Source organism: Colletotrichum spaethianum, assembly GCF_022836535.1.
Source record: "Colletotrichum spaethianum MAFF 239500 DNA, contig55, whole genome shotgun sequence".
NCBI classification, from domain to species: domain Eukaryota; kingdom Fungi; phylum Ascomycota; class Sordariomycetes; order Glomerellales; family Glomerellaceae; genus Colletotrichum; species Colletotrichum spaethianum.
In genome coordinates this window covers 121750-146828 of record NW_026054825.1, presented here as the reverse complement: position 1 = coordinate 146828, position 25079 = coordinate 121750, and the positions used below count along the sequence as shown (strand labels likewise).

The following is a 25079-nucleotide window of genomic DNA, read 5'->3' as shown; positions in this document are numbered from 1 at the left end:
TTGTGCTTTTTAACCTGCTGTCACCACCAGAACTATCATTTCAACCAGTGTCGCGATGTCTTCTAGTGATTCTGATGCTTCCGGCGCCTCCGCGGCCACCGATACCTCCGTACGGAGCTGTATTTCTGTTGAGATCCTTCCGGAAGACCTCGAAGTCGGCTGTACTCCCGACTGTACGCCGGAGCGGTGCGATAACAGCACAGTCCGGCCCCACGAGCCTCCGGCCGAGCCTGGACGGCCTCTTCTACGAGGTATTTTGAATGATTTGCAGCTACTCAGTGAGAGAACTAAGCCACTGATAAGTCTTCCAAAGCCCGCCTTCAACCACCTGCTTTCCCTTCGAAGTCACCAGCTCCCTGAGCCAGGCAGCTTCCACGGATGTGTCATGGTGGAGGCTCTTCATGGCAGTGACTATAGCCCAGTGCAGTATCGGCGGGACGCTCGCATCCAGACACTGACCTCCCTCCACGTAGGAGCGAATGCAGCGACAAGTTTCCAACGCTGCACGTCGTTCCTGTGAAGCATAATACTCCGTCAGGGATTTGGCACCGTTCTGTGGGCCATGCAGTGCCTCGCAAGGCAGTGAGGCAAGTGTATGCATTAGCGTCAGGAGGGCGAGGTCGAACAGTACCAGCTCAACTACCATTTTGCGGCTCAGAACGTCCCCACTGATCAGGGATGTTGCAGAGTCACTTCCTGGTGAGTTACTCGTCGATATGACACCGGAAAAGATTGTGCAAGTTCCAGATGCTCCCCTCGCCGTTTCGGCATTCCATCTTTTTCTCCAGTTGTAGAGCTGAGCGTAGAGAGCACAACCATGGTCTTCGACTTCGCGCACCTGCTGCGTGGCTGTTGCAGCATCAAGGTCCCAAGTCGCTAATATACCCTCTCGCTTCTCCAAAAGGACCGTGCAGTCTGCCAGAACATCGTACAAGTCCTGTTCCTGCAAGTCTTTTGGCGAAGCGCCAACTCTCATGGCACTCTTCCACTCTGGTCTTGCGAGTATGCAAGGTTTCCTGAGTAGCATGGATGCGAATAGCACCATGTAACGCACGCCGATGCGAAATCCATAAGACTTACGGGGCCAGAAAGTCCCCGGATCTTGGAGATCTAGGAGTTTCTGCAGTCCCATCATATGGTTCAGGTAGTTGTTCTTGCCGCTCGGCACCAGACACTCGGAAATGGCCAAGGTGGCGACGGCGACGATGATCTCGTCACTGGCGTATTGTAATGGGTCTGACAATGCTTCGTTGAGCCGCTTCAAGGCCAAGCCGTACATGGCGTAGCCGCGGCGGGCGATGTCGACTTGTCTGTGCTGCTCGCCAAACAGAATAGTGGCAAAGCTTAGCAGAGCCTGGTGCGATACTGGACGGTTGGCCACGGTACTTCCGCACCGTAAGATGCCGAGGGGCTCAATATCTTCAATGACTGATACAATGAAGCCACCGCGTAGCAGATGACTCCGAGTGTAACAGATGAAGACATCAGGTCCAATGTCCCAGAGAGGTCTTTGGTGAAGCGGCAGCGAATCGGCAAGTTTGGAAACGCTCCCACCGCCGACAGTGGCTGAGCCTGTCCGTTGGACAACTTGAAGGTGTTCGGAAGAGGCCCAAACTTTCGCGTGGATGAACGTGGTGGCTCTCGGGCCATCGCATTGGAAATTCCATCTTTGACACCGTTGGCAGATGGGCCGAGTTTCGTCTTCAATGCCACTTGCTTAGAAAGCGTTCTGCTCCTCGGTACCGGAACACTTACCACACTTGACGCGTCTTTTGCGGCAGATTGAGCAACCCTTTGACCGTCCGCCTACGTTCACCATGGGTCCTGGTGGCCTGCCTCGGTGTCGGCAGTCCGGCTGTGATAGCTGAGGAGGCAGTTTAGCTTGGTAACGCCCTGAGATCGTGAACAGCTAACCTTAAAAGCGAGTCCGTATCAGACCAACCTGTTTCCCATGCAATGAGTAGGCCCGATTGATTTGGCTTGGTACACGGGGTCTTTCAGAGATAGGTAGCCTTGTAGGTGTCGAAGAGACCTTTCACGACAGGTAGCAGTCAAGATACATGCTCGCTTACGACCACCCCGGCCTTTATCCGACAACCAACCAATTGTTGCTGGGCGGCTTGTGGGAAAGGATGTGCACGCACAGGCACCCACGTCCACTTAAGTTGAGGTATTTCGCAAGAGCCAATCATCATACCTCTGCTTATCTGGAGTAGATATCGTGATGCGGTCTGGATTGTGCTGCTCCAATTTGGAAAAGTGGTAGCTTGATCTCATGTCGGGCTGATACTCTCGCAGTCCGTTCACCACATCGGACAGGGGCTTTAAGCGCGATGTTTCTCATAAGGCGTATTATTATCACGACCTTGAGAGGTCATTGTCGAGAAGAGAATGCAAAAGCCATCCGAGTTCATTTCTTACGTATCAAAAATTTGTCGGCCGTCAAATTTCAAAGCCAGCGTTTGAACCAAGCAAGCACCTGAGCCTCCACACCCTCCAGAGCTGCTCTCTCCAGTGGGTCGTCGGGATTGCCTCGCACACCGAAGCCGTGACGGCCAGGCGCGTAAACCTTGTGCTCCGTCTCGGCGACGATCTCCCCGGCCATGGCTGCCTGTGCATGAATCTCCTCCACCTTGACCTTCTGCTCGAAGCTCACCATTGTATCCTCGACCCCCCAGCCGTAGCTTGTAGGGACTTTCGTCTCCTCGACGTCATCTGGAAGCACCAGGTTGCTCGGGTGCAATGCCACCACCGCATCGACCAGTGGGACCTCTGCGTCGTCAATCTCAACGGCATGGGCTTTCATCCCAGTCCGGATGGCGTACTTGCCGCCCCAGCAGAACCCGACCATGCCGATCTTCTGGGTCGTCGGAGTGCTGCGCCTCAGCTTCTGAAGGAAGTCGATGCACACCTTCTCTGTCGGACCTTGCCTGTGCCTGGTCATCCACGGAGGAATGAAGGCGTACTGGCGAGAAGGCCTAGATACTTCGAGAAAGTCGACTGATTTGCCGCGTCGACGGGGATGAGCACTTCGGCCATCGCGAGGTGGACCGGGTCGCCCTCGAAGAAGTCTGGCAGGTATACCAGATACTCCCCGCTGCGGGCGTAAGCGTCGGCGATTAGCTTGTTATTGGGCAGTGCCAGGCCGAAGACATCGGAGTACACGACGATGATGGCACGCGGGTTGGTTCGGTTGCCGACGACGTAGGTGTTGAGGCCATGGATCAGCTCCTCTGTCCCTTGGGGCTGGCCCTTGTGGATAGACCCCTGTGGAAGACGTGTTTAGCTGAGGTCGCGAGTAGCAACACCTTGCAGTGATTGTTGGAAACACACCTTAATGCACTCGTTACATGTGGACGCCATGGCTGGACTAAAGGTGGCTTGTGCTGCAAATGAACTTGGGAAGACTTGGTGTGGAGTGCAGGTGGTGAGGAAGAGGTTCGACACCTCAGGGTTGCGCAGCGAGCTCTTTATGCATGATCGTTCGAGCCGAAATGCTGTGAACAGAACGGTCACTCTTTTGCAGCTTCTGGCACCGAACCGCGGAGTTGGATGGGTGCTTCTCGGCGGTTGGTTCCCGGGGTGCTGCACTTCACACCACCGAGGATGAGCAGGCATCTTTACTTTGGCTCAACGGCCTGCATTGCAGTGGGCTTGCCAAACGGGCTGATGGGCTACTAGGGGTTGACAGGGATACTCGTGCAATGCACCATACCTGTCCTAGCGCGGGAGCTTCATCACATCAGGGCGTCTCCCAGAGCACCTTGACCTCGCAGAGGGCCGCCATGCGCGGTCTAGACCTTGGAAATCTTTTCAATTAACTCATCGACCAATTGAGCCTAGCTGGGCATCTACCACGAGCTGCCACCGTGAGGACGGTTTCTTCAAATGGAATGGGGCTCAACATGTTGTGTTTTAAAGGGTAGTGTAGTTGTAGGCCTTCCCAACACTGCAAATTGCACCCAATTGAGCAAAGCCGACTACAGATTAATCAATGCGAGCCTTGCCCCGCCAGTGTAGACCTGAGTGTAAAATTGTTCGAATCCCCCAGTCACCGAGATGATCAGTGTCCGTCCCACAGCATCTTTGGCCCAAATGGCGGCGGTTGGGGCCAGAAGAGTCGTACTGCCCGGTCCGCCGACGATCGTCTTCGGCTTGGAGCCGTACGCATCCCTCCTGACGAGACCCAGTGCGTTATTGCCCTGCTCTGCAACGTAGAGATCCCCAGTTACATCATCGACGATGAAGTCGTCGACAATCGTCTCAAAAGCAACGATCTCCGAGGTGCCTTCCAATCGAGACTCCTCCCCAGTGGCTTTGATTCTGGCCACTATCTGCTGGTTCGTGTTGCTGAAGTAAAAGAAGCCTTGCGAAAGCTTGACACCGTTGACACCAAAGAGAACACCTGCGGTCGAATTCGGTTTCAGAAGAGGATCGTCGAAGTAGATGGTGAGCTCGAGTGTTTCGGTGTTGAAACGGTACACAAAGCCGCCTCTGTTGTCTGCGATAAGCACATATGGAGTGTTGGGCACGGCGATCATGCCGTTGGGTTGAGAGATGTCCCCTAGAGGAGCAAGTTCCTTGACGATCGGTTTGCCGCACTCGCTGAATGACAAGCGGTGGATCGCGTACGACCCGGGCACGGGAGTGAATGATTGGAATGAGAAATTGCCGGTGAGAACAAAATAGACGTCGGTTTCTGACGATGCAGCTATGCCGCAGGCGCCGCTTGTGTTTGTAAAGGTGTGCAGCAGCTTGGGTGTCGAGTATTGAGAAACGTCAACTTCGTAGAGGTAGGGGAACGTATAGACGGTGGCCAGGGCAGATCCGGAGGGCCGCAGCGCGAGGTTTTCGACCTCGGAACCCAAGGGGAAGTCCTGGGTAATTTCAACTGAAAGACTCAACACAGCAGGGAAGAGAAGGGCCGCAGGCCACAGTCTGAAGATGCTTGGAAACATTTTGAAAGGCTTTGAATACCTTGAGAAGGAATGGATTGGTATTTTTTCGTCCTCCAGGTTAAATGCCTCGTCCTTATAGATGTCTTCCATTTACCAGCTCTCTCGTCCACTTCACGCCGCTACTAGGCTACCAGTCTGACCAGGTAAGCTGGGCATCGGTTATGCACTGGTGAGGCGTGTTTTCCTACCTGCCTAATAATATCACGCAGTGAATCTCTCGTCTCTGGGATCTATAGGCAAGGAATCTCGACATGCAGATCATTCCAGAAGGACTAGCGCCGGGGACCCAAGCCCTGTGTCGACTAACCCGTTAAAGTACATTGCGCGAGTAACCCTGTTATCCATCTCTGTGGGTGCCCGCCAATCTCAGCGAGATCATCTCAAGAGGAGCATGATCCCATTAGGTCAAGTGAGTCTTGGCGACAGGTGCCTTGTTCCATGTGGTATGCGTTGTCCGATAAGCACACACCTAAGTTCGCTCGCTCATAGTTTGGCGCCATGATCGCAGAGCGGAAAAGCGCGCTAGTCCCAGACCATTTAGCCAGTGTGACAGGTTGTATTGGATGAAGTAGTGAAACAGGTCTTTCTAGTATGTTGGTCTTGTGCGAATTGCAACTAATGATTCGTATTGTGTAACGTACATGATGAGCGAGTGAGACAGACAAGCGAGTCAGACACTTCCTTATCGTACCTTAAAGGTCAGTTTTTGTACCATACATTAAAAATCGACTATCCCATCGGGTGCGGATGGACAGCACTTTCGCCAAGACCACGAAATACCCACTTTTCCCCACTCTTTCCCCGCGTTGAAAGGGGTACTTGACAATACGTCACTTATCCCTATGTTCATCTGCCTATTAAGTCAAGTCACCCACTTCTGGGCACCCCACCCATGTGGGCACCCCAAAAATCCCTCAACACCATGACCAGCCTCCCACTTCAAATTATCACAGCATTTTCAACCCTTATCCAAATCACTTTATTTTTTGTAGATACCTTCTTTTATACCCTATGGGTCAGTATACTGAGTATGAGGTTAACAAGGCTCTTAGGGATATCGCCAACGGCGTCCCTATCCAGGCAGCATCTAGGAAATAGGGCATACCTCGGTCAACACTTCAGAATCGCCTCAAAGGTATCCAACCTAGAGATATCGCATTTGCTGACCTCCAGCGGCTCTCTGTTAGTCAGGAGGCTAAGCTGGCCAATTGGGTACAGATACAGGCTGACCTTGGGCTTGCGCCAACGCATCAGCAAGTCAAGGTCTTTGCCCAGCGTATCCTCTATGCCATGGGAGATACCCAGCCTCTAGGGAAGAGATAGGTAGATGCCTTTGTACGAAGAAACCCATCTATCAAGGTCCAGAGAAGTCGATCTATTGATTCTAGACGCGTTAATAAGGCATCTACTGAGGTTATCAGGGACTAGTTCAAACATCTCGCAATCCCATCAATATTAGCCATCCAGCCAGCCAACAGATACAACATGGATGAGACAGGTATCCTTGAGGGTCAAGGAGCAAATGGGCTAGTGCTGGGCAGGGCAGAGACTAAGTCTATACGGAAAAAGCAGCCTGGATCGCGAGCCTGGGTATCTATTATCGAGTGTATCTCAGCTAAGGGCCAGGCACTGCATCCTCTTGTGATATATAAGGGCAAAACAGTCCAGCAGCAGTGGTTTCCTCTAGATCTTGGCCCGTACGATAGATGAGAGTTTACAGCAACAAAGAATGGATGAACAACTGATAAGACTGCTGTTAAGTGGCTGCTAAAGGTCTTTTTGCCGCAGACTGCCCCCTCCCAGCCTGATTAGGCCAGACTGCTAGTCCTAGATAAGCATAGGAGCTATACAACAACAGAATTTATGTAGCAATGCTATATTAATAACGTCTATCTGTTATTCTTGCCGCCACATACCTCCCATGTCCTTCAGCCACTAGATCAGTCAGTCTTTAGCCCTGTTAAGGCAGCCTATTGCAACAGGCTCTAGCTTAACCTTAACCAATAGAACAATTCAACTATGTAACAGGCTTTGCCTTGGCCGAACGTCCGGCGACCCCCCGGCGATCACCCCGGCATTCTGCCCGGCGTGACCGCCCGATAGCTTAACTACCTACGTGGCGCCCCACTCGATAGTTCTCTTCCTTTTCCTTCCTCTCCTTAGCTTTAGATAAAAACTCAATTGAGCTACCTACCTGTCGAACCAAACTCTAGGCCTAGCCCTTCACATATCTAAAGCTCCGTCCTATGACCTGGTCAGTCTTCGCTGGCGAATTAGCGATGGAGGACCAAAGTGGTAGTGGTGGCCAGCGGGCGTCTCTAGAGGCGCTGATACAGGAAGCCATGGCACCACTTCACGCACGGATCGCCGAGCTTACAGCAGAGCTCGAACGGCGAAGCGGTGGCGAAACGCCACCTAGCAGCTTCGCCGGGAGATCCGGAACGGGGCCGTTATCTCCGCAAGGAAATGCCCCGGAAGCCACGGCGACCGCCCACCGAGCAGTGGGCGGGGAGCTGCCGAGGCGGAAGCCACTCACGAACCCACCGAAGTTCTCGGGTAAGAGGCGTGAGTACCCTGCTTGGGCACAGCAGATGAGGGACGAGATCGAGTACGATCGTGCGTTCTACCAAAGTGGCGCGGAAGTCTGGTATCTCATCAACTCGTGCCTGGACGTCAACCCACAACAGGTTGTGGCTACGTTCTACGCCCTAGGGGGGGCGGGAGGTCGGCGAGACCCTAGCGACTTTATGGCGTACCTCGACCGAACCTATAAGGACCCCAACATTCAGCCCCGAGCTGCTTCTCTAATCCATACGATGCGACAGAAAGATAACGAGTCTCTAATGACCTTTCTCCCGAAGTTCGAGCGAACCCTCGCCGACGCAGGCGGCGCCGCCTGGCCCGACGCCGTACAGATCAACCTACTTGAACAGTCCCTTTCGCCCCGTCTTCGGGACTACCTCATCACCGTGTCGCTACCAGACACCTACCCTGAGTGGCTATCTCGCGTACAGGAGGTAGCCTGGAAGCTCGAACGAACCCAGACCGGCCCCCGATCACGTCACGAGAAGGCGCCAACTCCCCGTTGGGACGCCGATGGCGATATCAAGATGACTGGAGCCGTCAAGGTTAGAGCGACTACTAAGCCTACGACTGAAGCTAGTAGTAGCTCGAGCGACGAGGATACTCGTCGATGCTACGCATGTAATAAGAAGGGGCATATTAGGAGGAACTGCCCGAGGGGGTAGAAAGAAGACTAAGAAGACTAAGATGTCTGTCGCTAAAGTCAGAAAGGATGGAGAGACGGTCGAGCGAAGCTCTAGCGAAAGCTCGTCTACCGAGTACCACACCGACGACGCGTCGGGAAAAGAATAGCTCTGGTGCGAAAGCGGGCACCAGAGGCAACTAGGGAAGAGATAAAAGGGTGGCAAGAGGCCAAGAAACACCAAAGCAGCTCATCAGCAGTCATAAACGTCCGGGTAAATAAAGGATTCGTTACCCAAGCACTTGTCGACTCTGGATGTGATACCTATGCAATGGTGGACGCCAAATTCGCCCGACGTCTTCGCCTACCGTACGTCGACCGTTCGCCGAGGACATTTAGCGGATTCACCAGCCAAGTAGGGGGAGTTCCAGCCCCGGGCGTGGTAGTATTCACCTTGGAATTAAGTGGCTACGTACAGAAGATTTACGCCTACGTAGTCAAGGGCCTGGACCAGGATGTCTTTCTAGGTAACCCCTGGTTTAAGGCGAATCGCATCATTTATAACCCGGCGAAGGAACGACTATTCCATGGGAAAGGGGGAGTGACTATCTACATGGCTGGACAGGAGGAACCCGAGAGGGTTAGGGAAATTCGGTCTGGAAGATTCCTAGAGGCCGCCGGGTTCAGGGCGATCTGCCGGCGAATAGCCCGGGGACACCGGGTAATCGAGCACATCCGAGCTATTAGCATCGCTGATATCGACCGGGCGCTCCAGCCCAAGAAGAAGGTAAACCCTGCCGACTGGGTCCCTAAAGACGTCTTAGAGGAATTCGGAGCACTCTTCGACCCCCAGAAAGCGTACCCGTTACCACCCCATCGGCCAGGCATGGACCACGAAATCCCTATCGAACAGGGACCAGACGGTCGTGAATCGCCACTGCCTTGGGGTCCGTTATACAGCATGTCGCGAGAGGAGCTCCTAGTGCTTAAGAAGACGCTCCAGGACCTCCTGGATAAGGGGTTTATCAGAGCAAGCAGCTCCTCCGCCTCAGCACCAGTCTTGTTTGTACGGAAGCCAGGTGGGGGAATACGGTTCTGTGTAGACTACCGGGCCTTGAACGCCATTACGAAGAAGGATTGCTACCCTCTCCCCTTGATCTCGGAGACCCTTCGCCGGGTCAGCGCCGCTAAATGGTACACCAAACTCGACGTGGTGGCTGCCTTCCACAAGCTACGAATAAAGGAAGGAGACGAGCCCAAGACAGCGTTCCGAACTCGGTATGGACTATTCGAGTGGCTGGTCTGCCCCTTCGGCCTCACAGGCGCACCCGCAACCTTCCAACGCTACGTCAACAGTACCCTACAGGAGTTCCTTGACGATTTCGTTACTGCTTATATCGACGACGTCTTGGTATATACTAGCGGCTCGAAAGAGGAACATAAAGAGAAGGTTCGCCGTGTACTCGCCGCCCTTTCGGCAGCGGGTCTGAACCTCGACCCTACCAAATGCGAGTTCTCAGTCAAGACCTTCAAGTACGTTGGCTTTATGGTTACTGCTGGACAGGGAATCTCATGTGACCCTGAGGAGTTGAGAGCTATTGCGGAATGGCAGGCCCCGGAGACTGTGAAAGGGGTGAGGAGTTTCCTGGGATTCGCTAACTACTACCGAGTATTTATACCGAACTTCGCTGAGATTGTCCGTCCACTCACTGAACTTACGAAGAAGACCGCTGTATTCCACTGGGGAAGGCCATAGGAGGAGGCTTTCCAACAACTAAAGTCGATGTTCAGCAAAGCCCCGATACTACGACAGTTCGATCCTGAAGGGAAGACTTCTGTTGAGGCCGACTGCTCCGGGTATGCCCTGGGGGGCGTACTGACCCAAGAAGATTCGTCCGGGAGACGCCAGGCTGTCGCCTACCACTCGCAGAAGTTGACCCCCGCTGAATACAATTACCCTATTCACGACAAGGAGTTATTAGCTATACTTAGCTGCTTACGTGCCTGGAGGGCTGAACTACGGAGTGTAGGCTCGTTCAAGGTCCTGACAGACCATAAGAGCTTAGAGTACTTCATGAAGAAGCAGAAGTTAACAGAACGGCAGAGTAGGTGGGCTGAGGAACTTGCCCAGTACGAATTCTACTTGGAATACCGACCCGGGCGAGAGGCTGTAGTCCCGGACGCGTTATCCCGCCGAGAACAGGATGCACCGAAAGGATGGGAGGATGAGAGAGAGCTAGGTCGGGTGGTCCAAGTTATCCCGACCTCTGCCCTCGGGAGCGGCGAAAGCATGGCGAACAGGCCCCGAGTAGCTCGGGCTACCCAGGACCCTCCACCGCGTATGGTCGTCTTTGAAGAACACCCTGAGCTCCAGGAGCTCTGGGACAAGACGCTAGCACAAGATGATACCTATTTACAAGCTTTCCAAGCTGTCGCCCACCGGGAGAGAGCCTTTCCCCCTTCACTGGGTCTGAAGGTACAGATTGGGGAATGCTCTATAGACACTACGAACCGACTCCTATTCCGCGACCGCATATGGGTGCCAGGCGGGCGAGACCCTCGTTCGCCACATCGTTGGCGCCATTACCGAAGGCGCTCAGGCAGAACGCGACAGTGGTGATGGCGAGGATCCACCAGTATTGCGGCAGAGCTGGTGACATACTGGCAGACACAGATTTTGGTGTGCGTGCTACTGCGGGGCAGACTGAATGAAGAGAGTAACTCAAAGGGGAGAGCGGGAAGAAGTTGATAGTGAAACATGTCTAGAACGGACAAAAAGTCGGGATGCCATCGAGGCTTATGTAGGAGTGCTCCCGTCTCTACCAACATATTCCGCAGCATGGCAAATTTGTTGGTAGGCGTACAAACAAGAAAATTCCTCGGTAGTCCACCGAGAACGGTCAGATCGCCGGACAGTTCGAAAGGGCGCGGCCAGAGCCAATTACGGGTATTGGTCGAACTGCGATCTGGCAGAGGAGCATCTGCTTGGGACAGATACAATTCAAGGGACGCTCAAGCTGGGTAGAAGAGCACGTGGTGGAAGTAGATTCTTTCACTGGAATGGATTGGATAGTTCGCGGGAGGCTAATTCAATGGTGTCATCGAGACCCCGCCCGCCCAGAACGAAGGACGTGGCGGTTGGGGTTAGCCTCTCCTCTTTCCTTCAAATTCAGGACACATCCTCTTCAAGCGGCGAGATTACTAGCATCAACACTCCGCCCTCGTGCTCATGTCTTCAACTATTCTGCGTCGGCGACCGTCATTCTCCCTTATGGCATTGCGGATGAGCAGAATTTACGCACACAGCAAGTCGGAATCCTCCCGATCCCTCCATGATTAAACGGAACGAGAACCTAGGCTCTGCAACCTCGCGGAACTGGCCAGTGGCGAGGGGGGGGGGGGGGACGACATGGGACAGGAGATTGTCAGCCCAGCAACGAAGTAGAGGCTTCCAGCGGCCTTGGCTTCCAGCGGCCTAGGCATCGTCTCTCGGCTTCCACCCCCACGCAAAATTTAGTCACCAAGACGAGCACGAATCCCGGCCAGAAGTTCTCTAGCGCCTGAACCATTCGCCTCTGCACCTTGTTTGACATTGAAACATGGAAGTAAACTTGCCTCTCAGCGTTACCAGTGAAATTTCTGACAAATCGAATGATGCACCAGTATTCAAGATCTTGGAGGTACAGCGTGTCACCCACAAAGAAGCGGAAAGGTACTGGCGGAATCGTCTAACTCCAGCCTTGATCGACTAGCAGCACTGCTCGCCCAGAACTGTTGTGCGAGTAAGATTTCCACTACATGCCTGGTTTCCACAGGTCCTTCGGTCACGGCAACACGAGAGCCCTGCTCTAAAGCAGCTATTGTCGAATATTCTATCATCTATATCACATGGCTACACGACCGGATGGAACAAGGAACCGGCTGGTCATAGCCGGTACGCAAAGACGGCCGCGTAGCGAGCCTGTGGCCATGTCACTTGGATGGAGATTGTGGTTGTGCAACTTGTCGAATACAGAAGCTGTGTATATGATACCCTGAAGCCTTGTCAATCTCAAATCCTTCCAATGCTCCCCCGAGGACGAAGCATGCGGTCGTTCGGATGTGCAGCTGATTTTCTGGCTGCCACTCAGGTACCCATCTAGGCAAAATTCAGTGATGGGATGTCGTCCCGTATCCTCGATGTCCCTGCGCGAGGGAGTGACATCCCACCCTGATGCGATTGGCTCAGCACGCAACCACACTAAAATCAGCCAACGCCCGCTAGTCTGCATTTGTGGCTGGCCGGGAGGGGTCTACGTGGAAAGTAGCCGGTGTCCAATCAGGATTGGGATTCGACCCAAGGGCTGTCTCTACTGCACGCATCCTTGGGCCCGGTCCAATGAGCTTTTAGCAGTGACACACTCCTTTCACGTCACACCTCCGGTACCCGTCCTCGTTGGGAGTTCCTTCTCGAGGCGAGATGAGCTCGCGGTCAGTCACCTTTGGGGGCATTTAGCTCACTTCCTCAGATTATTCTGTAAGCCTACTAATACAAATCCTGCCGTGCGGAACACATTCATGAAACCTTCAACGCCCTTGATCTCTTCGACACCCTGCCATGGGAGATACACAGTCTTGGACCACTCGCATGGACCGAGGTCCTGTCCACATGGAGCTCAATTTCGGCATTGAGGGTGCCTCTCCGTTCAATTCGGGCCCGCAAAGTGTCTGCTTTGTGCGACCGGGCGACAAGTTGAAGGGGATCTGCCGTATCTCGACGGTGCTCCCCTTGCATGATAACTGGTTTGAGGCTTCACTACAGGGTAAAATCTGTTTTCATGTTTACAATACCATTAAGATTCAGGGATATGACATCGAACATTCGAGGCTTGTACTAATTAATTCCACATACAGGCCTAGAGTCGGTTTTAGCCCACAGCGTGAGCATATCGCCACAGCAGAGCCATCGAGAAGAGTTCAGCGCCGACAGAGTTGAGTCCGAAACCGCTCAAAGGACTGGCGTGTTTTATTATCTAACCTGCTAACATGACTTGCTAGTTCCTATTTCTCAGACACTGCTTTAAGCTTGACGGTGACTGTACCGTGGAAGATAATCGAAAGGTTCATGTCGTTCCGTTCTTGTTCGTCATCCCACCCGGCGTCGATCGGACCAGCGACCGAGCCGAGAACACATGCAAGTCGCTGCCGCCATCCTTCAGGATCAAAAAAACAAACTTCAGTACCTGGAACCCAATCCCTTCTCCCGACGCGTCTATTATGTACGTTTTAAGGGTTTCTGTGACGTACTTTCCTTCCGCAGATGCCACGTCAAACTTTGCAAAATCTGCAGAGATCATTCAACCTATCATTTGTCTTCCATATATCGAAATCCAACCCCCGATCGAGACCAAGTGTTTTCCCGACGAGTACGTCCTTTCGGCAAAACAAGATCTCTGGAGATCTTTCCTCGGGCGCAAGCTGGGGCACATCACGATTTCGACACTGGAGCCTAGACCGCTTGCTTATGACTCTGGACAGCTGTCCGTCACCGAATGCACGTTTCGCATAACCGTCGAGAGCAACCTGGCCAGCTTCCAGTGTCTCCGTGCTGCGTCTCTTGAAGTAGACCCCGTGCTTCAGATCAGGTCCTACTACAGCGGGACGAGGTTGGTAGGGACTCCGCACAAAGACTCTGTGCACGAGAGCGGGCCCATCCGGCTTTATAGCGACGTTGTGGGCCTGCCCAAGCATAAGGTCTCCTGCTTGGAATGGAAACCAGGAGCCGAACAAGTTGAATGGCAGAGATACTCAGATGCCGAGACAGAGTTTTCCGGTGAAACCGCTGGAAAGAACACGACTATCCCATCTATTTTTGGGAACGACGGGCCAGGCCGACAAACCAGTTCTCAGAATTCTGTCACCGAGAAAGATGCTGTCGCCTGGCACGCCGTTGTCAAAGTCCACATCAAACCACCTTTTCGCTTACAACCGAGCTTCTGCAGCGAGCATGTGGCGTCATCGTATTCCATCATCAGCAAAGTATCATTCGGCGGAGTTTATACAAAGCCGTCCTACCTCGTGTCCCCGCTCCAGGTCGCATACCCATACACCGTTCGGCCGATTTCAGGGATCCCGGACACCGACTGCTCAGGCCCTTCACAACCACTGTCACATGACGGTGGCATCTGCTGTTCTTCTGTCGCCGCAGATGTAGAAAGTCACAATGTGCGTCCATGACCGTACTTTGTTCTGGATACAGGAGCTGATAAACCCCAAAGCAGGCTCCGCCCCCCTACACCGAGCGCTGACAGACTGACGGGCTGAGGTACCGACGACGCCTCTGTCAAAACATCCCTGATTTGCCAGACTTTTCCCGAATTCTGTATACTCCGCAGCGTCCCTCATATCGTACCTGTTATGCGCGGATGTTCCCCTGCAGGTTGCAGCTCGACCAATACCTGACCTTACCTCAGGCCGCACCCTTTTCAGCTGCCCAGGGATCTGACCGTTTTCGGTGGACGAGCAGAGACCTTCATTCTTCGACGCCATCCATTCAATCGGCTTTGCCACGGTACGATCGGCCGTGTGACTGACCCGTTCATGGTAGTAGGCGGCAGCGTACAGTAGGCAAAGACAACTATCCCATCAAGTGCCAAAAAACCTGACAGAACCTAGGATACCCTCGCTTTAGTAAAACCGACCCGATACATTCATTACTCGCCAAACGGCATAGTCGGGCCAGGATTGCCCTACAAGGGATAGATACTACTCGTTTATATAGATCTCCTGCAGGCCCAGCAGATCTGTCAGGCGACAGCTTGGCAGCCAGCAATAACATGCATATTGGTCTATTCCTACTAAGCGAGTGAGGTGATGTTGTTGTTGTTGTTGTTGTTGTTGTTGTTGACACATGTCTAACTTAAAACAAGAAACAGAACAAGGTTTCAAAGCCATAATACCTATATCCCTTATTGCAATAGGGAATCGAGCATAGGTTGAATGCATGACTCGGATATGCAATGTCAAGGTCTGACAAGATCACTCTAAGCAGTACAACCACACTAATCCCCATTCATTATGCCACTGCTGACCATACTGAAGATCTGTCAAAACCCCATTTTCGGCTGCCCCATAATAGACCCACATTTACTCCGCACTTGGTTGAGTGCGTGACGCAACATTCACCCTTATGCTTTTTTGGCCTAACGTAAGTGTCGGGTCAGTCGTGCACTTCTCAGGACCTTCACAATAAATCAATCAATTACTCACCCACAACGCCTTGAATTCACTTAAACTAATCGAAATCTAAACCTCCAGATGCTTCTCTATCTATCTCACAAGTGCGTGCATTGTGACCAATGTTTCCGCAGATGCTACAGTGCTTTCCGCGCGGTTGCGCCTTCCTCGCGCGACTACTACCCGCAAGCGTTTCCTCCTCTAATTGTGTATTGGCGTCTTTTTGGTCCAAAAGATCTTGTGCCTCGCCAATAGTAAGTGTGCCTCCTTGCCTCAGATTCGTTTTCTTTGCCCTAAGACGTTTAGCGAGGCTGATGTTTGCCTCTCGAAGGGTGCGGTTCTCAGCCTTGAGGAGGGCGTTCTCGTGCATTATCGCCATCGCACCTTTCGCAAACTGGTCAACTGCTGATATGATTGGTGTTGGAGAGCGTATGCCCGCTTCAATGGACCAAAATACCCAAAATCAAGTGGCTGGAGCAGATGCGACGAGTGAGGAGGCATAGCGACTGTGATGATGTCCTTCTCTTTGCAGAAAGCCTGGAAAACGGCCGAAACGTGGCTCTCGTGCCCATCGATCACCAACATCCGATAAAGGCCCTTTGTGCGTGCAGCAGTGTGTTTATCGAAATGGTGAATCCAGTCCAGGCCAGTTGCGTTATCGGTCCATCCATTTGTAGTAGGTTTAATCACCCAGTCGCGTGGTAAAGTGTTGTCAGTGTACCAATTCGCAAGGTGGGTTTTACCCTTCACTACTATGAACGGCGGGACGCACCAGCCGTCTGCACACACGCCCTGGATCACAGTAACCCATTCTAGGTTCCCAGGCTGGACTTTCTTTCGTTTACCCCTGCGATCAGCGCGCGTAACAACCATCGAGGGCGCGATCTGGCCCATCATAAAGCCGGTCTCGTCGAAGTTGTACAGATCCTCGTCGAGGATACCGTACTTTGTCTTCATGTTATGGAAAAACGTAAACCAAGCTGCAACCGTCTCAGGATCTTCGCAGAGGGCCCTCTGGTAGTCGTATACGCGAGAAAAACGCGTCTTTATTTCTGGTTGTCGTGCGACAAAGGTCGAGGCCCAGTGCATCCCAATGCGTGGTGCGTCGCGTGCCGCAAGGATATTATTCGCCATATCTTCCACATCGCTGAGCCGAGGCGCAAACCCTCGTGAATCCAGATCGATGACGTATTTGATGACCGCATCCTCTTCCAATTTCGTCAACCGAGCGCCGGCGGAGCGGGTATCCTGTCGGGCGCGTTTTCCTTCATTCTATCAAGGAAGGTTGATAGAGGAACATCGAAGATCTTCGCGGCACATCGGCGAGACAATTCAGGATCCGTTCGGACGGCCTGGACAGCCAGATTAATTTGAGACTCTCGCGAAGGGTTTGCCATGTTTATTGATAGAGTTATGTTGAGTTGAAGTTCGGATAGTGGAAATTAGTGCAAAGTGCACGACTGACCCGACACTTACGTTACATCACAGTCTAAGCAACTTTTTCGAGTCTTCCGTACCCTAACGAGGCTATTCTCAGATATTGGCCCTAGTACCCGGCGACGCCGTAATCCCTCCTTATTGCTACAATAGTGGCAAGGCGAATTAACCCCACGTGACCTTCGACGATGGTCCTCCCATGGAATAACTGTATTCCTTTAATCTGAACCCCTCTGGGACCGTGAATGCCGGCGAGCTTTTGGCAATGATCCAAACTGTGAATAAGCTGGGCTGCACACCCGAAGGCATTGTAACTGTCCGAACATTAGCTGTCCGGCCGCCGGCCGGATGACTCGTGTGCCCGGAAGGCTATATATCGGCCTCTGACGGCCGTGGCAATAACCTCCCTTTTTGTTCCCCTTACCAAGCAATATCATAAGTAGACCAATATAACGAGCCTTCGTTGCTTCACCTCGCCGTACATACGGATACCTGGTATAATTACCAACACAATATGCTCCATGGCTATTTCCACGTTGCTCGCATAATGACACCAGTGTTCAGATTGGACTGGGAATATGTGGTATTTAGTCGACCGCTTTCAACCGGACATCAGTGACACATCGAGATGTAGGCTAAAGTATCCGGGGGTGAGACCACGAATAATAGGGACTGCGGGTTGCTTATCCGCATTAACGTCGTCGGCAAACAAGACGCACTAGCCTCTTACTCAGGCTTTTCTGGTCATCTGGACCGCCGCAATTCATTGTGAACGCGTTCGCGTTCCGGGAAGCTATGTAGCTGGGTATTAGAGGCGGCTAAAACCGATCAGGATAAAATCAATCTACTCATCATGGGTTTTGTATCTACTTAGGTCAATGTATTCAGCAATGGCTCGCTGGCCTGACAAATTCACTATGAGCTTCCCATCATCGTCATCATCATCAATCGTCTTGATGTTGGTCAATGAATACACTCTTTTATCGCACAAGCCGACGATTGCCTGAGCATCACATATCCTGCGACAGAAAGCTTTGGCATTTGTTTGATGGGTTATTGCTTAACAACAAAGATGTGACCTTGCGGTTCCTATCTTAAATTTTCTCTAGCTTCAAATGCAGTCTTGTTTATCGGCAATAGAGCGGCAGAAAAATTCCTTCAGTTCTTGCGGAGTGCGCGGATCATCTGCCAAATAAAATGAAGGGTCATAGCCACGAAATTGGCCAGACCCCGCCAACCTTGTCTGATCTTGGGGCTCTTCAAATTGCTTCATTACTTTGCGAGACCTGAATGATTTGATCAAGATGCCAGTTTTTCTGATCAGTGGCCGTAACGTGGGAAGGCTGCCACAAACCATGGCCAGATTGATCTCGAGAGTGGACCAGATGACAACTTCGACGTTGTCCCCTAGGCGAAAAGTTTAGCACTGCAGAAGTGGGCCAGCGGATCATGAATCTTACAGGTCGCATCAAAAGTATTGGCGAATGAAATCAAATATCTTAGACGAATCATGCTTGCGACGCATGCACTGTGTCCAGTAAGCTTTAAGGAACATTAGATCTTCCCACATTATGCTTTGGTACTTACATAGATCCCAAGGCTAACATCAAAATTGGGACCAACTTCTTCCGTCTCTCAAGATTCAACTTCCAGAGCTCCGGGATCGGTAAGATAATAAGGATAATATCGTATGTGATGGTAAGAGCACCCCCTGCGTAGCCAATGGCAGTGATATTAAGACAACGGCCTGCAACCGACCGGTCCCATATCATCTGTATCGGCATGCATTGGAATAGTACTAGGAATAGGAAAAGGAAATGTTGAAAGACCAGTGACACCAGGAGACCTATTACAGCCACACGGTGCCAAGAAATCGTAAAGATTCGTAGGTATAAAGCGCAGATGGAAGCTTTAGCCGCAACCCTAGAAATCGGTTAGTTAAATTATCTCTTGGACCAGCAAGAGCAGAAAAGACGAACTGCTTTATCACATAAAAAATTTGCGTTGCGTAGAAAAGCTTTACAGCAAAATCAGTAACTGTTTTGCAAACAGTAATTACGGAGATACACGCCTGAAGAATGGGCTTTGCGTTCCCCGGCTCAACGTGCCAGTAGTGGAGGCCAAAACCAAGCTCGACATCTTGATCACAACCGGATTAATGAGAAGCTCTATTCAAAAACTGAGGTGATCTCAGAACCCTTACGAGCAACGCTACAGCCGACAGTAGGTAGTAGGAAGATCTCGAAATGTCAGTCTTGATATCATGCTGTCCACTGCCAGGACGTTCTTTCTAATAACTCACTAAAGCCACCAACGCTGTCCAGTCATCCCACCAAAACTTTACGTTGCCTATCCATCTTGCGACAAATCTGAGAGAGACGATTATGGCTGTAATTATAGGGAGGACGATGAAGAACATTCTGCAGAACTCGCGGCGTTCTTCGGGGATCGGGTAACCTTGGCACAGCTCATGCAAGAACTGGGCAGCAACTAGTGCAGTGGACCCAAGAAAAGTTAGCTCTTTGCCATGTAGATGTTGGGTGGAAAAATCAAGAGGAATCAAGCAGCTGCCAGGTCGTACCGATTTGTTCGCTAAAGTCGCAAGACATCTGCACGCATGTCGATGCATAGGATTGTAGGGTCATATCCGTGCAGACGCAGTCTGCTATTGGGCCATTCGCGCATCTTCCTGCTTGGAGTGCCTTGAGAAGACATGGCATCTACCGAACAAATAGGAGCTATTAGTTATTGCAATGTCGGCTCAATCGGGTAGTGGTGGGCCTCCGTCGATAGGGAAAGAAGCATGGAAATCGTAGAAAATGTGCCTACTGAGCACTCTGGAGTCCTTGCGATGAGGACAGTTGGTGAGATCGCTCTCAGACTCGGGCTAGCCGTCGCAGCTGTGGTGCCGGCGGCTACCAGAAACAGACCGCTTAGAAACACATGCATTGCCGGTGACATTGTGAATCTACAGGTAGAACTTGTTTTTATTCACCAAGAATGAAAGAGAAACTTGAAGATGACAGAGTGTTAGTTATATGAAATCGCAAAGGAATACATTTAGTGCCCTCCTTTTGTGATAGTCGCTGGGCAGAACAGAGCATTGACGAAAACAGATCAGAACAATGGCGACGAAACTTAAAGGTCATGGGCTCTTCGTTCGCTTGCGCCACCAGGGAGTGCCTTGGACCTTGTCTTCTTCCGTACAAGCGGCCACAGCGCGATACTAACTAGTCTACGGATCAATTTTAAGGAGCTTTTTTCCCAACAAGTCTGGGAAACGGTGGTACAGTTAGCCAGGTGCCTCTATTGTTGCACAGGTTACTGAGAATTATATCAGGAACGGACTGACTACATAGATATAATATAACACGATGTCGAACACCATTCTGCCAAGGCATTCAGTGTACATAGATACTATCTTGTAGGTTCCGTAGATGCTTAGCAAAGTGAATTTAAATCGGTGTTCACCTTAACTAGTAAGTGGCAAGTGGACCAAGGCCAAGAGACAGCGACCGTCAAAGAAAGCTATCTTAACGAGAGGATGACCGATGAACAAAATGTCAGGTAGATATAAGGTTTATCCTTATTGATGCATTACTAAGCCAAAGCTGGATAGAAATCCCATCGGATGCGGACTCTCGCCATTTTTGCCAAGATGCGGAGAATGCCAGTCAGGTTCGTTGCCGAGATAGCTTCATCCAATAGAAAAATTGAAAAACAACAATATTTGGAAAAATACTGGAGAATGGCAAAATGAAGTGAGTCCGCACCCGATGGGATAACACGTCGCCACATTGACAGCATCACATTCGTTTCATCTCCTAAGGCCAACATATGCAAAATTGCCTCGCTGGCCTGATACAGAGCTGCCCCAGCCCATTACCGAGCCTGGACCATCTTTGGCGGAACACGTAGGTCAATAGCCGGAAGCGCCGGGCGTCTTGACGTTAAGCCCCGCAACGTTCCAGTCTTGTGGGACGGAACTAGGGCCGAGACAACTGAAAGACTTTTACTCCTGATTACCCAACCATGACACCATTTATCAGCCGAAAAGCCAGAATGGGGCCATTGGGTAAGACATGAGCTGACACACTCCGCGGAAACGCTAGACTTGAGTGAGGATAAGGGGGATGGAACTAGAATCCAACCAGCATAAATTACTCATTGCCACTGGACAGTAGTGAAGTCTTGGTCCAAATCCACCGCGAGGAATACTGATGTCTTACTGGGTGCATGTGTTGTTATTGAGTGGGTCGGCTAGGGCAAACAAAGCCACACCTGTCATTTGTTTCTTGATTTCGTGTTATATGGTCATCAGGGTTTCTTTCTGAAGTTGCAAATATCATCAACTGCGAGAAAGAAACACTGGCATCTTAGAAATAGGATTATCACAATTTCTTTCCTGGTCATTCCTCCCAAGTGATAAGTACTGATAAATTTGAATACAGTAACAATGGTGCTTAAGTTAAACCAGTTGAGCCTGAACTAGCCGTTTTAGCGGCAAGGGGGCTGCAGGGTGAGAGATGTTTTTGCGGAGGGCATGTTCGATGTTGGATGCTTTGTCAGCGTCTTTACAGGGCAAGATCGCCCTAGTCGAAATTTTGCTGGGGCGCGCGACCGTTAGCGTTTGTTGGCTGGTTCATGTGGGCTTAAAACAGGAGTCCAAATACCTGCACCTAATTTACTCGTGCTATGCTCGCGACTCCCCAATATTCGGGAGCATTGCACGAGTATGTAGGATATGGCCCAGTGCCACGGCGTGATATTCGGGGGATACGGACTCACTGCAGGAAAAACTGGTGGCGCAGAATGACGACAACAATACGGCCGCCACATGGTCCCGGAGCTTTCAATTCCATACAATGGATGCACTTTCCACTTCTTACTCTATGATGTATCAGTGCGGACTGGCGTGGTCGTTGTGGCTCCATAATTAAGCTGGAGCTGCTGGCTGAGCAGAGCTATGATCAATCGTTGCCATGCTACCGAGTACACGTACGGGTACGGACGGACACTGCTACGGCTTTAGGAAACCAAGTAGGGGTCGTTGATTGGCAGACAAGACAGGCACAGCCATGACAACCAAGGTAAGCTAGCGATCCTTCAAGCGGCCAAAGGGCTTACTCGGTGCTTTGGACCCTTGCAACACATGCCGACAGTTGGCAGAGCGTCGAGAGATAGCATAACGCGCCGGTCGCTCTTTGTACATCCTGCATACCCTCTTCCACTAACGGAAGCCGGTGGCTGATCATGCATGTCAAGGGCCCCCGACCCGGGGATGGCGTAGATGGCGGATTTGGTAAGTGGCCTGAGGGTCCCCGCGTGCCCACCGCAGGCATGCAAGGGGATCATTAGGCCCTGCTTACTCTTCCTGTGTGGACTGTGTAAATAGTTGGAGAAGGTTTCGGCTAGGCAAAAGGGTAAGCAACAAACACTGAAGATCAGCGGAATAAGTACCTGGTAGAACCTGCCTCTGACAAGGCGACAACAACTATTTGCTCTGCTCTCTAACATTCAATGATGGCTTCGACTCCAACAAACTCTACAAACTCTACAGACACCGCGACTTTACGGTAAACCACCGACCCACTCTCCGGCAACCAAAGAAAGTAAAGCCATTGTTGGGCGATTACGCGTGGGGTTGACCAAAGACTTTATTCTCTAAGTGGTTGATGATCTTCCTGAGATCCAACGGTGTGCGTGCAGTTTCTGGCCACGTCTTCGTACAAGGCCAGCGAGGATGGGCCTAAGCGTCCTTGCCTAAAGCCCGAACGGTAATCCCCAATTCCCTCATTGACCTGCCGCGTGCGGCCATGCAAGTGCTGTCTGTTCCAACAGCCTTCCACAGCATGACGTCAGACATTCCTCATCTGTCCACCTCCCTTATCCGTCACCCCGCACAACACTGATTCATCATATCTACCCCCTAACTCCAACACCCCTTTTGAACCACCCCCGCATTTAAACGACGTCATCTATCCCATCAAGTGTACAGTAGACTCATTCTATTTTTCAAGATCCATAATAATTCCGGTTCCGGCCTAATTCTATCCCGCAATTAGAGAGATACCTGACGTAACAATATTTCCCCCATTTTTTATTTTATTTTTACCTGTCGACACCACCAAAACTAACATTTTACTACATGTTACTATGTCTTCAATTAGTTATGATGATTCCGGAGCCTCCGGGTGTTCCGTGCGGAGCACTATGATGGTCAAAATCCTTCCGGAAGACTTTGCCGTAACTTGTACCAAAGAATGTAGGCTGGAGAGCGGTGTGACGAAGCTACCGTCTGGCCCCACGAGGCTACGGCTCTTTAACACGGGGTTTCCGGGACCACTTCCAACCACTCTTCCCAGAACCAGAATACCGGAGCTCGACCTAGGATAACGAAGGCTAGGAGCCGGAACAGGGTTAAGCGGACAGGTAACACTGCGGAGCAAGATGCTCGCTGTGTGGCCGGGATAGTGAATTCTAAATAATGGACTCTCAAGATGGAATTGCAGCGGCGTCGAAAGTGGATTTTTGGGTCACGGCTTTCCAATACAACAACTGGGATCTAGAAATGGGTTCTGCAACCAGGGATATAGTGAAGCAGTAAGAGTCGTTGTTGGATGGTTGAGAACGTTTTCCATAAAAGGTCAGAACCTGCTCCTCAAGGAGCTGAACATGGATTGTGCAGATAGAACACATGGTAGAGCAAGAAAGCTCTTTGCCGCGTGGCTGGGAAGACCAGCCGGAACCAGCTCCTGGCAAGAGTCAGATGGAAGCGTATAGACAGGGGAGGTAGTGGGACAAGGAGGACCCCTGTTGCATGGCTGGGGAGAACCTCCACCAAAAGCCAGAACCGGCACCTGCCTCATTGTTGTGGCGACATTGGAACTGGATCTTTAGGTCTCGGCATCTATTTCTGTGCAACGAGGCGAGATCCTAGTCGCGTGGCTGGGAAGATCGATCCCCAAAGCCGGAATCAAAAAGTGAGAAATGGCTTTCCAAAAGAGCCAGACTTGGATCTTGGAAACAGGGAACGTGACTCAGCAAGCAAGATCCTTGATGTGTGGCTAAGAGGACGGGCCAAAAATGGCTTCTGTTAGAGCTGGTTGTGGGTCCGACGGACAGGCGATGTGCTATTGCATGAAAATTTCTGAGTGCTTGCTGGGATGCCTACTCCCAAAAGCCATAAAGCTCTTAGTAGCGCGTAATTGCACCAGCGCCAAAGGTTGTCTTTCGGTCTCAGCTGTGAGAATCGCAGGATGAGCCGGCAGTGGATCTTGCAGACAGTGACAGATCTTCAGTATGGTCAGCAGTGGCATAATGAATGGGATAAGCGTGGTTGTAGCGCTTAGAGTGATCTGCTGGGCCTGCAGGAGATCTATCCCATCAAGTGCGAGTGGACTGCAGTGCTTCGGTTTTACTTTACAAGCGGAGAATTGAACACTCACAGCCTTTGCCAAGGAACTTTGACCCAATCAAATCAAACAGTTACGGAGTACAAGCTGATACTAGAGATTCTGCTGGTAATATCTGTCTGTACTAACAAACTCGGGAGTTACACAGAACAACATTACACTGCAGACAGCGTGACCTCGTCTGTTTCCTCCGCCTTGCATTGCCTGAGACTGCACCCAACGCCACTCTACCTTGAGAGGTATTATTACAAGCAACGCACGTAGAAGAAGATTGGTAGTACAGGCTTCACTAAGGTCTTGGGGAAGTACCGCGACGTTTATACAAGAGTGCACACTCTCATCAGAGTCACTTGAGGCCGTCGCGAAGCCGGTGATGGTTCAACATCTCGTAGATTTGTAATTGAGGTGGTGGGCAGCAAGCGAAGGAAAAAGGAAGAGGCGAGATAACGTACTGACGATGTACTCTTAGCATGAGGGGAAATTGTGGGTGCTATTATTGGGGTGTATGTACTGTAGTCCACTCGCACTCGCATGGGATAGCTGCCCGGAACGCGAACACGTCCACAATGAATTGCGGCGCCCCACATGACCAGGTAAGTTGTCAAGCCAGCGAGGCAATATTTGTGTAAATTGACCTAAGGAGGTAACGAACGTGATACCGTATATACTCGGTCAAGTCGCCTTCCACTTTTTCTTGCGCTAGCCCAAATTAGCTAGCAGCCCGGCAGCCAACTAGGCCTATTTTCGAAGGCGGTCAGCCAGCGCCAGCCAGCATCATCGTTGTTGCCTCCAACCTCCACAGCCACCACAACCTCTAGGATACACCCACTTCAACTATCGCAACTTACC

At 51.5% G+C, this 25079-nt stretch overlaps 3 protein-coding genes across 3 annotated transcripts; 1 reads left to right on the top strand and 2 right to left on the bottom strand.

The window, feature by feature from the left end:
- Positions 1 to 271: 271 nt before the first annotated feature.
- ColSpa_12027 (uncharacterized protein) lies at positions 272 to 1279 on the bottom strand (the record flags this gene model as incomplete). Its single annotated transcript, XM_049278239.1, has 2 exons — positions 272 to 990; positions 1081 to 1279. 2 exons carry the CDS (start codon positions 1277 to 1279, stop codon positions 272 to 274), a joined length of 918 nt encoding a protein of 305 aa, XP_049134196.1.
- A 2701-nt stretch (positions 1280 to 3980) lies between these two features.
- On the bottom strand, positions 3981 to 4958 carry ColSpa_12026 (uncharacterized protein; the record flags this gene model as incomplete). Its single annotated transcript, XM_049278238.1, has 1 exon — positions 3981 to 4958. The coding sequence occupies one exon, from the start codon at positions 4956 to 4958 to the stop codon at positions 3981 to 3983; it is 978 nt and encodes a 325-aa protein (XP_049134195.1).
- Positions 4959 to 7237: 2279 nt separating this feature from the next.
- ColSpa_12025 (uncharacterized protein) lies at positions 7238 to 8206 on the top strand (the record flags this gene model as incomplete). Its single annotated transcript, XM_049278237.1, has 1 exon — positions 7238 to 8206. The coding sequence occupies one exon, from the start codon at positions 7238 to 7240 to the stop codon at positions 8204 to 8206; it is 969 nt and encodes a 322-aa protein (XP_049134194.1).
- Positions 8207 to 25079: the final 16873 nt, after the last annotated feature.